General features: G+C 40.5%; 2 protein-coding genes and 1 non-coding gene across 8 annotated transcripts; 1 reads left to right on the plus strand and 2 right to left on the minus strand.

Moving 5' to 3' along the window:
- The first annotated feature begins 5,325 nt into the window (after positions 1-5,325).
- Positions 5,326-6,495, plus strand: LOC133922361 (uncharacterized). 5 transcript variants are annotated; one of them, XM_062367661.1, is made up of 2 exons: positions 5,326-5,995; positions 6,090-6,495. In XM_062367661.1, exons 1-2 carry the CDS (start codon positions 5,675-5,677, stop codon positions 6,108-6,110), a joined length of 342 nt encoding a protein of 113 aa, XP_062223645.1. In that variant the 5' UTR covers positions 5,326-5,674; the 3' UTR covers positions 6,111-6,495. The 5 variants fall into 5 exon arrangements, with proteins under 5 accessions (XP_062223645.1, XP_062223646.1, XP_062223644.1 ...); XM_062367662.1 differs by having other exon boundaries at positions 6,093-6,495; XM_062367660.1 differs by having other exon boundaries at positions 5,326-5,990; positions 6,093-6,495.
- Positions 6,496-6,921: 426 nt separating this feature from the next.
- Positions 6,922-12,169, minus strand: LOC133922360 (protein HIGH CHLOROPHYLL FLUORESCENCE PHENOTYPE 173, chloroplastic-like). Of its 2 annotated transcripts, none has more exons than XM_062367658.1 (17): positions 11,858-12,169; positions 11,113-11,328; positions 10,860-11,021; positions 10,709-10,759; positions 10,109-10,243; positions 9,988-10,011; positions 9,760-9,871; positions 9,186-9,311; positions 9,039-9,088; positions 8,710-8,868; positions 8,538-8,633; positions 8,343-8,458; positions 8,101-8,224; positions 7,760-7,873; positions 7,596-7,676; positions 7,295-7,494; positions 6,922-7,069 (listed from the first exon to the last, which is right to left on the minus strand). In XM_062367658.1, the coding sequence occupies exons 1-16, from the start codon at positions 11,933-11,935 to the stop codon at positions 7,348-7,350; spliced, it is 1,791 nt and encodes a 596-aa protein (XP_062223642.1). In that variant the 5' UTR covers positions 11,936-12,169; the 3' UTR covers positions 6,922-7,069; positions 7,295-7,347. The 2 variants fall into 2 exon arrangements, with proteins under 2 accessions (XP_062223642.1, XP_062223641.1); XM_062367657.1 differs by having other exon boundaries at positions 6,922-7,074.
- TRNAQ-CUG (transfer RNA glutamine (anticodon CUG)) lies at positions 11,468-11,539 on the minus strand. The gene has a single exon. It is a non-coding gene; the product is annotated as a tRNA-Gln (tRNA).
- Positions 12,170-12,842: the final 673 nt, after the last annotated feature.

Here is a 12,842-nt window from a genome sequence, read left to right on the forward strand (position 1 = left end):
ACGAAAGCAAGAGTTGGGAGAAGCACAAGCTGAAAATGTGAGAGATCAAGTATTCAATGAAATCAAACCGATGGTGCCTATTCGGCAAGAATGGAGAGTAAAGCAAGTCATAGAGCCTATTGTGATATCTAGTGATGATGAAGATGATATGCTAGGAGAGTCTCCAATTCATAGAGATGGCATTCCACCGCATGATAATATGGATATCAATATAGTTTTTGTTTTACCTTCGGAGTTTTGGGCTGTGGATGAAGAGGTTGCTTAACTAAATCTTGGTCAGAAGGAAGCTATATTTGAAAATCCCAAAGAATCGAGTCAACATTTGAGACCATTGTATGTCAAGGGGCATATTGATGGAAAGGCCGATTTCGAGAATGCTAGTGGATGGTGGAGCCACCGTGACTCTAATGCCATATTCAGTTTTCAAGAAAGCTAGGAAAAGAAGACAAAGAGCTCGTAAAGACAAACTTGATGTTTAATGGCTTCACCGGCGAGCCTACGGAGGCAAAAGACGTAATTTCCATGGAGCTCACCATTGGGAGCAAGACAGTCCATACGACCTTCTTCGTCGCTGACGTGCAAGGTAATTACAACGTTTTATTAGGTCGTGATTGGATTCATGCAAATCGTTGTGTACCTTCTAGTTTGCACCAAATAAGAACACAAGGGATTATCCCGGAGTTCGGCCACCTCACAAAGAAGTGCCTACATCTCCGTTGAGGAGCTCACAAAGAGCCGAGTCTTTTCCAACCCTATCCTCTTCTAGCGACCACAAAGATCAAGCCAAAATTCGCTTACTCAATTTGAAGTCGATTACAAACTTTCCGTGGCACTCCACAAAGATTGGGTGCTCTACGGGCGACGCCTTGCCGTCTAGAAGCACAAAGCTTCAAGAGTAAAGATCACAGCGAATGCTCGAGGAAGAACTCAATGCTCAAGTGGCTTAATCTCACTCCAAACCCAAACTCACTAAATTTTACAAAACTTAGCACTAGAGATGGTTAGAGGGATTTTAAATGCTCTTAGAATGCTCAAGGAGTCTAGAGTTCACCAGCAACAGCAGTATTTAATGCCAAAGGGTGTGGGAGTATAAATAGCCCTGCCTCAAAAACTAGCCGTTACTGTTCTGTCAGGCCTGACCGGAGTCTCCGGTGAACACCGGAGTATCCGGTCCCAAATCCAAAAACAGCGTCAGAACGGTCACAGAACGTGTCAGAACTAGCCATTACAATTCTGTTAAGTTACCGGAGTCTCCAGTGAACACCGGAGTCTCCGGTCCTGACAGGGCTATCAATTAGACTAAGTCCGGAGACTTGCCGGACCCTCCGGCTTCTCCAGGTACCGGAGTATTCGGTGAACACCGGAGACTCTGGTCCTTTTATCAAAAAGAATAAATGTTAACCGAGACACCCCTGCCGGAGTCTCCCTTGGAGACTCCGGTTAAAATATTTTCTCCTACCGGAGTATCCGGTGAACACCGGAGACTCTGATCTTTTTTTAATAAAAATAAAGGCCTAACCGATCGACCTCTGGCAGAGTCTCCCTTGGATACTCCGGCCTTAAAACTCACTAACTACCGGAGTATCCGGTGAACACCGGAGACTCCAGACTCAGTAAACTTTGCTAAACAACCTGGTGTCCGCGGGTGAGTGTTTCTCTCAACTTATTGGTTCTAAAGGATATCTTGAGCATTGAGACACTAATCAAGCAATCAAATGCAACCCTCTTAATAGAGCGGCTATCCTAGACTCAATTTCAAAAATAAAAGAATTTAAATCCTATTGAGTACTCCTAGTTGCTTTTCCTTTCTTTTCGAAGGACGTCAAACGTCATATGTCTTCTTAATTTAGACTTAGACCTGTTCATGACTTAGATAAACATATTAGATCCTTAATCGTTTTTTCATCAATAAGCCAAAACCCACTTAAGGGGCCTAGATGCACTTTCAAAGTGGGCCTATGCTTTGATTGAATATGATTCAGTTTATGAACCGTTAAGATCTACAAAAAGCCAAATCGTTGCTGATTTTATTGTTGATCATCGTATTGATAGTGATGCATTGATTAGTTTGATTAGTGTGTCCATGGAAATTATACTTTGATGGCTTGGCTTGTAGAGAAGGTCAAGGTGTTGGCATTGTTTTAATTTCTCCTAGAGGTGTTATTTTTGAAACATCGGTTCACTTAGAATACTTTTGTACTAACAATCAAGCCTAGTACGAAGCTCTTTTGTTAGGTTTGTAAATTTTAAAGTCCATAGGCGTGACACATGAAGAAGTGTTTGGTGATTCATTATTAGTGGTGCAGCAAGTTTATAGAGTTTATCAATATTTTGATGGGTCACTAAATAGCTATTTAGATAGATGCTTAGTTATCATAGCAAATTTTGATGATTTCACTATCGTTCACATATCTAGAGAAGAGAATATGAGGGCAAATGATTTAGCACAACAAGCATCTGGTTATCGAGTGAATAGAGGGATGTTCTTTGTGTTAGAAAAACCGTTGTTACTTGTGCTAGTGTTCTTTTGGCCGAAGAACAGGAAGAAGGTTTGGTTTTGCTCAAAAAACCAGATTTACATATGTCTAGTGATGGGAGAAAGCCGATGATCGAATATTTAGAAAATTCTAATTCATCGGTAGATAGAAAAGCTAAGCAACAAGCTTTAAAATATGTGATGTTGGATGGTGAATTATATCACCGAATCATAGATGTGTTGCTTCTAAAATGTCTAGGTTCGGAGCAAAGTAAAATTACTATGTGTAAAGTACATGAAGTATTCGTGATAATCCTATGTAAAAATATTTTTCGGTGCACAAGCTTTACCAAAAAAATAGGGGGGCATGTGTTGATAGCAAAAAAATAGCACAGCCAGATTTTTTTATATACCGGATAATCCGGTAATTAATGTTATGTCATCGCCGGACTATCCGGTGCTTCTAGTTTGATTTCGGCCAGAAGACATACTTTCTAAAAAAAATAGACCTGTGAGGGGCTCATTGAACGCCGGACTATCCGGAAAATAGGATGAAAATTTGGTACAACGAATTATGCTCTCTGTATAAAATAGTCCGGCGAATGATCCAGTGAAAACGCTTTACTATCCGATGTGTATAAGGTCAATTTGCGTCAAAAACTTGCTCTCTGGAAGAAATGGTCCGGTGGAGATTCTGGAGTATCACTGGACTATCCGGTGTATAGAAGGTCAATTTGCGTCGAAAACTTGCTCTCTAGAAGAAATGGTCCGGTGGAGATTCTGGGGTATCATCGGACTATCTGGTGAGAAGAAGAAGGTTTTTAGCCCAAAAAATGTTCTCTGGTGAAAATTGTCCGATGAGGTCTTTGATGATCGTCGGACCATCCAGTGCGTTAAAAAAAAAACTTTGCAAAAATGTTGCTCTCTGCAAATATTGGTCCGGTGAGTATAAATGTGACGTCAGAATATCTAGTGTGCCTAAGACCGAGTCTTAGAGTTTCGGCCGAGTGAACTTGCCGGATGGTTCGATATTCTGGAGTTTGTTCTCACCAGACCATTCGATGTTCAATCCGAAACCGAGTCGAAGTGGATTCGTGGATTTGTTTGGATCTCTTTCACGATTTTGGCCGAACAGAGCGTGTTTAGGGTTGGAATAGAGTCCTACTTTGATTCCCTAGGGTCAAAATCATACATCCCTTATAAATAGTCGAGGGATGGAGACCGATTGCATATCTATCAGTCAATCACATCTATTGCATCTACTTTTCGTTTTGCCTTTACTTTCCTGTAATTTAGGGTTAGTTCTTCGCTACTACTTCGAATCCCTGTGATTCGGGTGGTAGTTCTTTATCGATTTGCTCGTAAATCGTCCGGACGACGATCTCTAAGGTTGCTAGTCGAACCTTTGCTTATAAATAAGTCGCGTGTCGCTGCGAAAAGCGACAAGTATACTTGACAAACCCGTGTTAACGAGATATTACCCAATTCCACGCCAACACCGTGTTTGAATAGTAAATATTTTAATCACATGGTCGAAATCATGCAGTCATAGAAAACAGCTTAATTCCTGCCGAAATCTTTAGATTTTTTTTGAAAAATTATTCTTTTAGAATTCCCGCATTCCAGATGGAGGCGCGCAGGGTGCAGAACACTGAAACCAACAAAGAAAAAGAGGAATCCGAATCAAGTCCTTTCACCATCCTAACCACGATCCCCACAACTGCAGTGTAGGCAGAGGAAGATTCTTTCTGTTCTCGCTTCCTCCCAGACCCACAAGCACACACCTTGCCAGTTGCCCGGCGACCAAGCAAGCACAACATCTCACCTATAGGAAAGGGAAAAATGTAAAAAAAAACCCAAAAGTTACTTAGATTTTGATTTTTCCCCCAAAAGTTGTTTTTAGAAAAAAAACTCCTAAAAGTTTGACTTTATTGCAAAAACCTTCAAAATTTTAAAAATTAAAACAAATCACAAAAAAATCTAAAAAAACTAGAGACAATTCTAAGACCTTATGTGAATTTGTTTTTTCAAAATTAATATCCTTTGCATCATATTTCATGGAGAGGACGTTTGAAAAAAAAAAAAAAATATGCAGCTCATTTATTAAATCATGTTATTTTAACTTTGTCATGTATACCATTATTTTTCCTACACAAATAATTGTTTAAGTAAACTAATAAAAGTGGTTTCACTAATTTTAGGAGTGTTATGGATTAGTTATGAATTAATCTATCTGCAACACATTTACTAAATCCTGCACGTTATAATAACTATTTCAAAATTTCATGTATTTTTAGAAGATAGAGGATCATGTAAGAAGACTAAAAAAATTGGTTTCATGATTTTTTGATTAGTAAATAATTAACTATGCATTTAACTCGAATTAATAAATGAGCTGCACGTTTTTCTTTTCTTTTCAAACTTCCTCTCCATGAAATATGATGCAAAGGATATTATTTTTGAAAATAAATTTCACAAAAGGTCTAATAATTGTCTCTAGTTTTTTTAGAATGTTTTGTGATTTTTTTAATTTTTTTTGAATTTTTGGGGATGTTTTTCAATAAAATCAAATTTTTGGGATTTTTTTTCAATAAAATAACTTTTGGGAGGAAAGTCAAAATCCAAATGACTTTTGAGTAAGTATTTTAATCACATGGTCACAATCATGCAGTCATAGAAAACAGCTTAATTCCTGCCGAATTCTTTAGATTTCTTTTGAAAAATTATTCTTTTAGAATTCCCGCATTCCAGATGGAGGCACGCAGGGTGCAGAACACTGAAACCAACAAAGAAAAAGAGGAATCCAAATCAGGTCCTTTCACCATCCTAACCACAATCCCCACAACTGCAGTATAGGCAGAGGAAGATTCTTTCTGTTCTCCCTTCCTCCCAGACCCACAAGCACACACCTTGTCAGTTGCCCGGCGACCAAGCAAGCACAACAGCTCACCTATCGGGAAAGCCAACCCTCTATCACACGCATGGTTTATCTAGTTTCTTTATCACTTCTATTTAATATTTCATCTATTTACTATAATTTTTTTCACTAATATTTTCAACATAAATCTCACTGTAAATAAATAGTCTTATAGCCTGCATGTCGGCAAAAAGCAACTGGAATTTTCTTCCCTTCCCTCACCTGTCCACCCATCCATTCATCTCCCTCATGCATTCTCGTTTTGTCTGCCTGATCACGACATGGACATGCCAATATGCCGTGCGGTGCCGCCGTCGCTCCTCGACCTCATGAGCCTCTCTCCTTCCCGTGGTGCGGCCTCGACAACACCGCCGTCACCGGCGGAAGAAGGCCGCCGTGCCACGGTGCAGATGGTGCCGAGGGACGTGTCCGACGAGCTCCTCGGCAAGTTCCAGGACACCGGCGAGTTCGGGTTCGAGTACGGCAGGAGCGGCCTCTGGTCGCCTCTGGTGCTGCGGCCCGAGGTCCTTGCCAGCGCTCAGGCTGCCTCAAGCAGAGGCCGAGGGAGGCACGGCCGGAGCTGGAGGAGGAAGGTTGGTACGGTATACTCTGTCTCTGAAGTCTGAAGCATTATGGCACAGATTGCAGACGTTGCTCATCCTGACTCCTGACTTCTGTCCTTGTTTTCCGATGCAGCAGTTGTTCTGCTGCTGGTGAAATGCATTCACGCATCATGGGTGTGTTGAGAAGGTAATGGGGCTCGTGATTTCTTACTGCAGTTTAGGGGGAGTCTGTTCATGTAATTATGGGAGTTTTCTACGTTACTTTAAAAAAAAGGAATGTACTTCGTAATTTTTGCTGAGAAAATAGTAATTTGTACTGTGAAAATGTAAAGATGCCGGTAGGATACTCATGGGCATGTATGTAGTGGTGCGTTCACTGATTTGTAGTTTGCTCAGAGTCCTGATAAGTATGCAAAATACATCAATGTTGCATGCAATGCTGTAGCTATTACTTCTTGAAAGATCCAGCGTTGTCGGCTTCGGCATATATACCTCCTTTCTTTTGGGGGCTCGTTTCAATATACTCTGTTTTCACGTTACTATTTTTCTCTCTGCTGGGCAAATTCAGCTTGTTATTTCTCAGTTGCAACTTGCACAATGGGAGATCATGCTGGCATGCCATCATCTGTGAGAATATTACAGGAAAAAGAGGAACCGCGCAAGCCTCTCTTTTCCAGGACTTGATGATTTATTCGATTTTACTAAATGGTCTATCTAGGTACATTACCTACACTACCGAATCCAGTCAAAAGAAAAGCAATATATATATATATATATAAGTTTTACGGTGCTTGCCTCTCTTTCTAAAATAGGGTACTGACCCACAACTTAATCTTTTAATTGGTACCGATCCACCATTTTATGGTACCGGCCCACAACTTTAGTACCTTTCAATAGGTACGTTTTATATACAGGCATCTGATCTTTTCTATAATAAAACCGTAGCCTAGATATGCATCCAGATGTCATCTTGCAGTTCCATCTGACTTTATTTCTCTCCATGTAATGTACATAAGAGAAAACATAATGCAAACTGCAGAGGACATACATAGTCCCTCTTGGCTAATTTCACATTACATATTGAAAGCGTTTCTTTCGATTTCCAGAAAGGATCTAACCTGCAAAGAAGGCAACAGCAGGATTATATCACAAATCATCAGACACTACAGCTATTGACACTATAAATCATTAGACACTACAGCTATTGCAAGTTTCAGTTTAACTTTGAGATGCTCTGCTAGTTGTTGGGATCGGTCTGAGCTTGGCTTGTGAAACTAAGCATTATAATGTCATATATCTTCCTAGTGGTTATGTTAAGACTTAAGAGTGGAGAATTACCATGTCAGGATATATATGCCAAAGCAGATTGTATTCTTCACTCAACATATTCTTCAGACTTGAGCAGGCGTTGTTTCTAATGCCTCTTTACCCGTGATGCCTTCTTTGAGGTCTTTGAAATACACTTCGTAGTCCTTTTCAGGAGGGGGATTTGAAGGATCAATTACATACGGTTCACTAAATGGAACAGTGCTCTTGACCTGATCACAGGAATTACATCCATTAGCTTTCTCCCGAACATAAATGACATTAAGTTCTGTTCTGCCCTAATAGTCCTGCAAACAAGTTACAGGGTTTTAACCTCAAAAGTCTTCCCCACTGCATTTGGGCTTGCGAGAGCTGCTACACAAATGCGGGCAACTTCTTCCCTTGATATCTTTCCCTGAAATGTAACAGAAATGTATTTTGATCATGGGAAAAAAGTGCTCATTGGGATCTAATGATGACGATGCTTCCTATACATACTGTGATATTGTCCCCCTGGTCGAATATGAGATCGGCTCCAGCTGGTTCCTCAGTTAAGGCACATGGACGCACAATGGTGTAAGGAATACCACTTTCCCGAATCAAATCTTCTCCCTGAAAGGCCAACACAGACGTTATAAAGGGTTTCATGGTAACCAACATGATAGACGTCCTTTCCAACATGTGCAGCATTGTTGCTCGGTCTACATCTTAAGTAGTCACATGCATATGCATATGCAGGGTTTAATAGCAGCTACAAAAACTATGTAGAATTGTGATGTGTCAGGGAAATAAAAAGGCCTTCAACTTTTATAATTAGGATTTTAAGACAGTGAGCATGCCTTCAACTTATAAGTTAAAATGGAGCCAAGCTCTTTGTTCAGGCGGACAGCAGGCGGCTGTTTGCTTAAATCTAGACCTGGTCTTTCAGGTCTTGTAACTCCTGCAGAACTCACATGAACGAACCTGTGTATAAAAAGCTCAAATAGTCCTGATGAGTTCCAAAAAAGAAACTGAAAAATGAAGTGGTTATATTTATTCTGTTGTACTGATGTCATCTAATGGAACTAGTAGATAGACAAACCTTGGAGTGATTGGCTCATGTATGTATGCTCTAATACTTGAAAAAGGAAGCTCGAATGGACCTTCAGTAAATGTTGGGTTGAGTTTTCCGTCATATTCAAACTTGCTAAACATAAGCTACAAAATTATCACATCAATTTTAGATCAATGTTTAGTAAGTCCTCAAATTTTACAAAAAGACAACAGAAAAAGATACCTGTAGTGAAGTGATGTTGCCTGCATCGAAGGGTGGAGCATCAGTCATAGTACGAGCACGGAATACAGGTCTCAGAGAAGAGAAAGGTATTTTAACCTGATCCAGAAATAAGAACATAGCTATAAGTCACTGAAATGAACAATGAAGATATTGACAACATGGTATGACATACACTTTGCCATTCCCTCTTCGTGGTGTCAAAGCTTGCCGTATAGCCAACAGTATCCCATTCAAAGCTAGTCCTTATAATGAGTTTATACCGCCGCCCATCACCTTTAAGTCGTAATTCAATACCGTCATATGCTGACAGGTCCTCTGGCACAGTAAAATTCTGCAATCCGAATAAAATATTATACTGCTGACAATCAAACAGCACTATAAATAGGATTCACTGACAAATAAAGAACCCTGAACGGAGTTATTTCACATAACATAGCACGCAAATAATATTTCTATGTATAGCAGTAGTTTTCTATTCTCAGAATATATGAAAGTAATTACCTTTGTCCTTACACTAGTAAACCCACCATTATTTGAAGTAGAAACAGTACCTAGATGAAGGTGACGCATAGGATAGCTTAGACTGGAGACATTTCAAGCAAATCCAACATCTCATATACAAGGTTTAAAGAAAGAAAATAAAAATACCTTTGAACAATCCAGTTGGTCCACCAGTTTCACTTCCTGTTGGTAGGATTTGGAATGCACTTTCACTAACACCACCCATTACAACGTCATCAAGTGCTCCCCACACAATATTTCCAGATACGTTGCCTACATAATATGAGCATGTTGCACTAAGGAAAGTAAACTCATAAAGAAAAGTAAACAACCACATTGATTTAAGGTATAACCATATCATAGTTACAAAAAAAAAGTGGATTTCCTTCAGCTTTTATACTAAAAGGATTGGCTAGTATTATGTTATGCAATAATAGCTGAATGATCAATTACGCATACGTACATATGGAAATAGGATTACGTGGTCCCAGGCTCATATGTTAGTGACACACTTGGTGGTATCTTTTGTACTAACTGTGACTTTTGTGGCACTATGGAGCCATGGAGGCCCTTGGCGAACATAGTAGTGCCAGACTACATATATGAAAGGGACTATTTTTTATTTGCCACTGCAAATGTCTCTAATCCAGGATATGCCATCGCAAATCAGCAAATGAGTTGAATGGAGATTTTTAATTTGCTCAAGCAATGTAAGGTGTACCTTTGAACCCAAATAGCAGTTTCCCTTCACTCAGTCCAACACTATTCTTTATGGCATTAATCAAGTTTTGCATTCCGATGTACTCAACCATTTCAGGCGAAGGTCCCTTGATCTGATTGGAAAAACATGTAATGTAGTGAACTTGGAGGTTACATAAAGCAAAAGTTACCTTTTTTAGGAGAACCAAGTGCTACTTATTATACATGAGAAGACATTTCGATACGCTACCTCAGGTTCAAAAAATTTTATGCCCTGCATGAATACGAGACTGAAGTGTCACGCCGTTGTAGCCAGATCATAGAATGCATAAAAGTTTCACATCTCATAGAGTATTGGGCATATGACATACTTGTTTGTACTTCTGCCTGTCTGGTGTATCACCTTCCTTTGGCCCTACTATGACAGAAACTGCATTGACTACTTTCTTGATCCCTTTGAAAAGCTTAGGATCGAGTGTATCTTCCTTCGTAACATCTCCTATGATCTGATACCAGTAGTAAGCCAGTAACTCTAAAGATGTAATTTTGGATGACATGATTCTTTGCAGGTGAGTATTTATCGTGATATCAATGACAACATGAACCATAGGCTATGAGATCAGAATATACATTTTATGTCAGCAGATCAATGCATAGTCCTTTATATTCACCTTTAGATAAATGTTAGAAAAAAAGCACTCAAGTTTCTGTTGTCATATCAGACTATACAATTCCATAGTTTCCCTTTATGCCAACTAAGAGGTTTCAAAACATGTAACAGTGCGGTCTATGCCAGGCAATGAAACTGCTGAACAGTATCAAGTAATGCCATTGAGTTGCTAATCCACAGTAGCTGTGACAATTCAAGATTTTGCTTCGTTGCTTTGAGGTAGGAGCAGAAGTGCAGTTAATTAAAATTAAATCCCACAGCACAGCATGAACAAAAAATTCAATTAAAATAAGTGGCCTACCAAGTCTACGTCCGGTCCCAGCATGCTCCTTGCCTTCTCTTCATTTCTAGCCTGAACTCAAAAAAATGGGATAAATGTGTCATAAGGACTAGAGCAGCTGCTCATGTAACAAATGGAAAATGCCAAAACAATATGGTCGATAGAAGAATACCAACACTCGAACAGGTAGCCCCTTCTTCCGAAAGATATCGACCACCCGTCGCCCAACACCACCAGTGGCTCCAGTGACCAGTACCACATTAGATGTTTCCATTTTCTTTGGCACTTCACTAGAAGCAGGGCTAGTGAAACTGCTAATGATAGACTCTACAATCTACAAATCAAAGCAAAAACATCAACACGTCATATCCCAAACTGAAGATAAGTAAAAAACAAACAGAAAATTCAAAAGATAGTGACAAAACCTTGAGAGGATTCGGAGGCCCGTTGAAGAAGAACAAAGTCTTGACAAATCTGCTGACGTCCCAAGGTTGCTGTCCAGCAAAAGCTATTACAGCTCTCTGCGACAACCGTGAGGACGCACGGTTTGATGGGCTGTATGTGATCCGTGGAAACTGTTTTGAACCGAGGAAAAGCACCTTCCGGTTTGTTCTTGCCGAGCATCTAGCAGTGAATCCTCCCTGATGACAAAGAAAAAATGAAATCAAATGATTCACGTTATAAGGATTTCATCACACAGAAATTACCGATTTCAATGTACCAATGCTGGGCACTACCTATTTTCAGTAAATCAGAAGAGGAAAAAATAAATTAAAATATAGGTCCCACCGAGATTTGAACTCGGGTTACTGGATTCAGAGTCCAATGTCCTAACCGCTAGACCATGGGACCATTTTTGCTCCTCTGGCCCCAATCAAATAATAAAAACACAGAAATAATTCTGGAACACTGGTTAGTTCGTAGTCCACCATTCCCTACTCGCTAGACGCTAAACCTATAACGATTTCTCGATCCAACACCTGACAAATTGGTTTCGATATCTTTCGCGAATGGGACTTCGGTTTACACATCACATCGAAGATTCCGCTCGAACTCGACGCAGCTCTCGTGCCGACAGCCGAATCCGTTGCCCTCCGGCTAGCGCAGGAGGGAAAAAAAACTCGACGCTTTCCGCGAGGCGAGAGGGAGGGAGGGCATGAGCGCGCTCACCCGCGGGTTGGAGAGCACCACCGGAGAGGAAGACACGACGCCGCAGCAGCAGGAAGAGGAGGAGGATGAGGAGCTCATCTTCTTGCTTCCCTTTCCCCGGACGCGACGACTCCAGAAGCCGGGCCCCACCCGCTCACCACGCCATCGGCGCCCGGAACCGACGCTGCTTATCGCTCCGCGCGACGACGATGACTGGCGATGCCACTGGAGTGGTGGAAGTGACGGAGAGGGAGGGAGGCGCGGGCCACACAAATTCCTGTGGTCTGGTGCGCGCACGGCACGCCCACGGCTCTCACTACCGGCCTCGTCCAATGGCAACCGTCCAGTGGAGCCTCAAGATTCGTGTTCCGTAGATGTAGTGCCTGTTTGGGTGGGCCTATACCCGGTCCATCCATGTGGTTCGGCCCACCAGAACAGGCCGAAAGTGTTTCGTTGCCAAAAGTTAGGCACAGTCAAAGGCAATGTGAGTAAAATTTGGGATTTTTTTTTTTGGGCAGACCTGGTAGTCCGGCTCTTATTGAAGCTATGTCAAACAACAGTTTATAGTTTTTACTTCTAAAGTGATTCTACTTATCCTTTAAAATGAACTAGATGTTGTAGCTAAAAAATCAACTTCATCTGATTCATTTCATCAGAATCACTTCCTTTCTAAAATCTATTTTAAATAATTATTTTCAGCTATATAATCATTTTTCTCATAGAATCACTTCCCTAGAGAGTGAATTTATATCAGAGAGCTCTAACCGTTCATCATCTGTTGGCAATTCCTGCCACAATGCTTGCAAAAATTAGAAGCGTCCAAATCTATCCCTGCTGCCCGAAGAATTGGACCACTTTTTAAGCCAATTCAAAAAAGTGTGCTTCAAATTTGTGAAATGTGTAATATAATAAGAGATTTTTTTTGCCCATCTACTATGATGTTTTTATATGCTAAATTGTGCTAGGTAAACCTACATATTTCCTTTTTTTTATAAACCTATCATAA

This window comes from Phragmites australis, chromosome 6, assembly GCF_958298935.1.
Source record: "Phragmites australis chromosome 6, lpPhrAust1.1, whole genome shotgun sequence".
In the NCBI taxonomy this organism is placed as follows: domain Eukaryota; kingdom Viridiplantae; phylum Streptophyta; class Magnoliopsida; order Poales; family Poaceae; genus Phragmites; species Phragmites australis.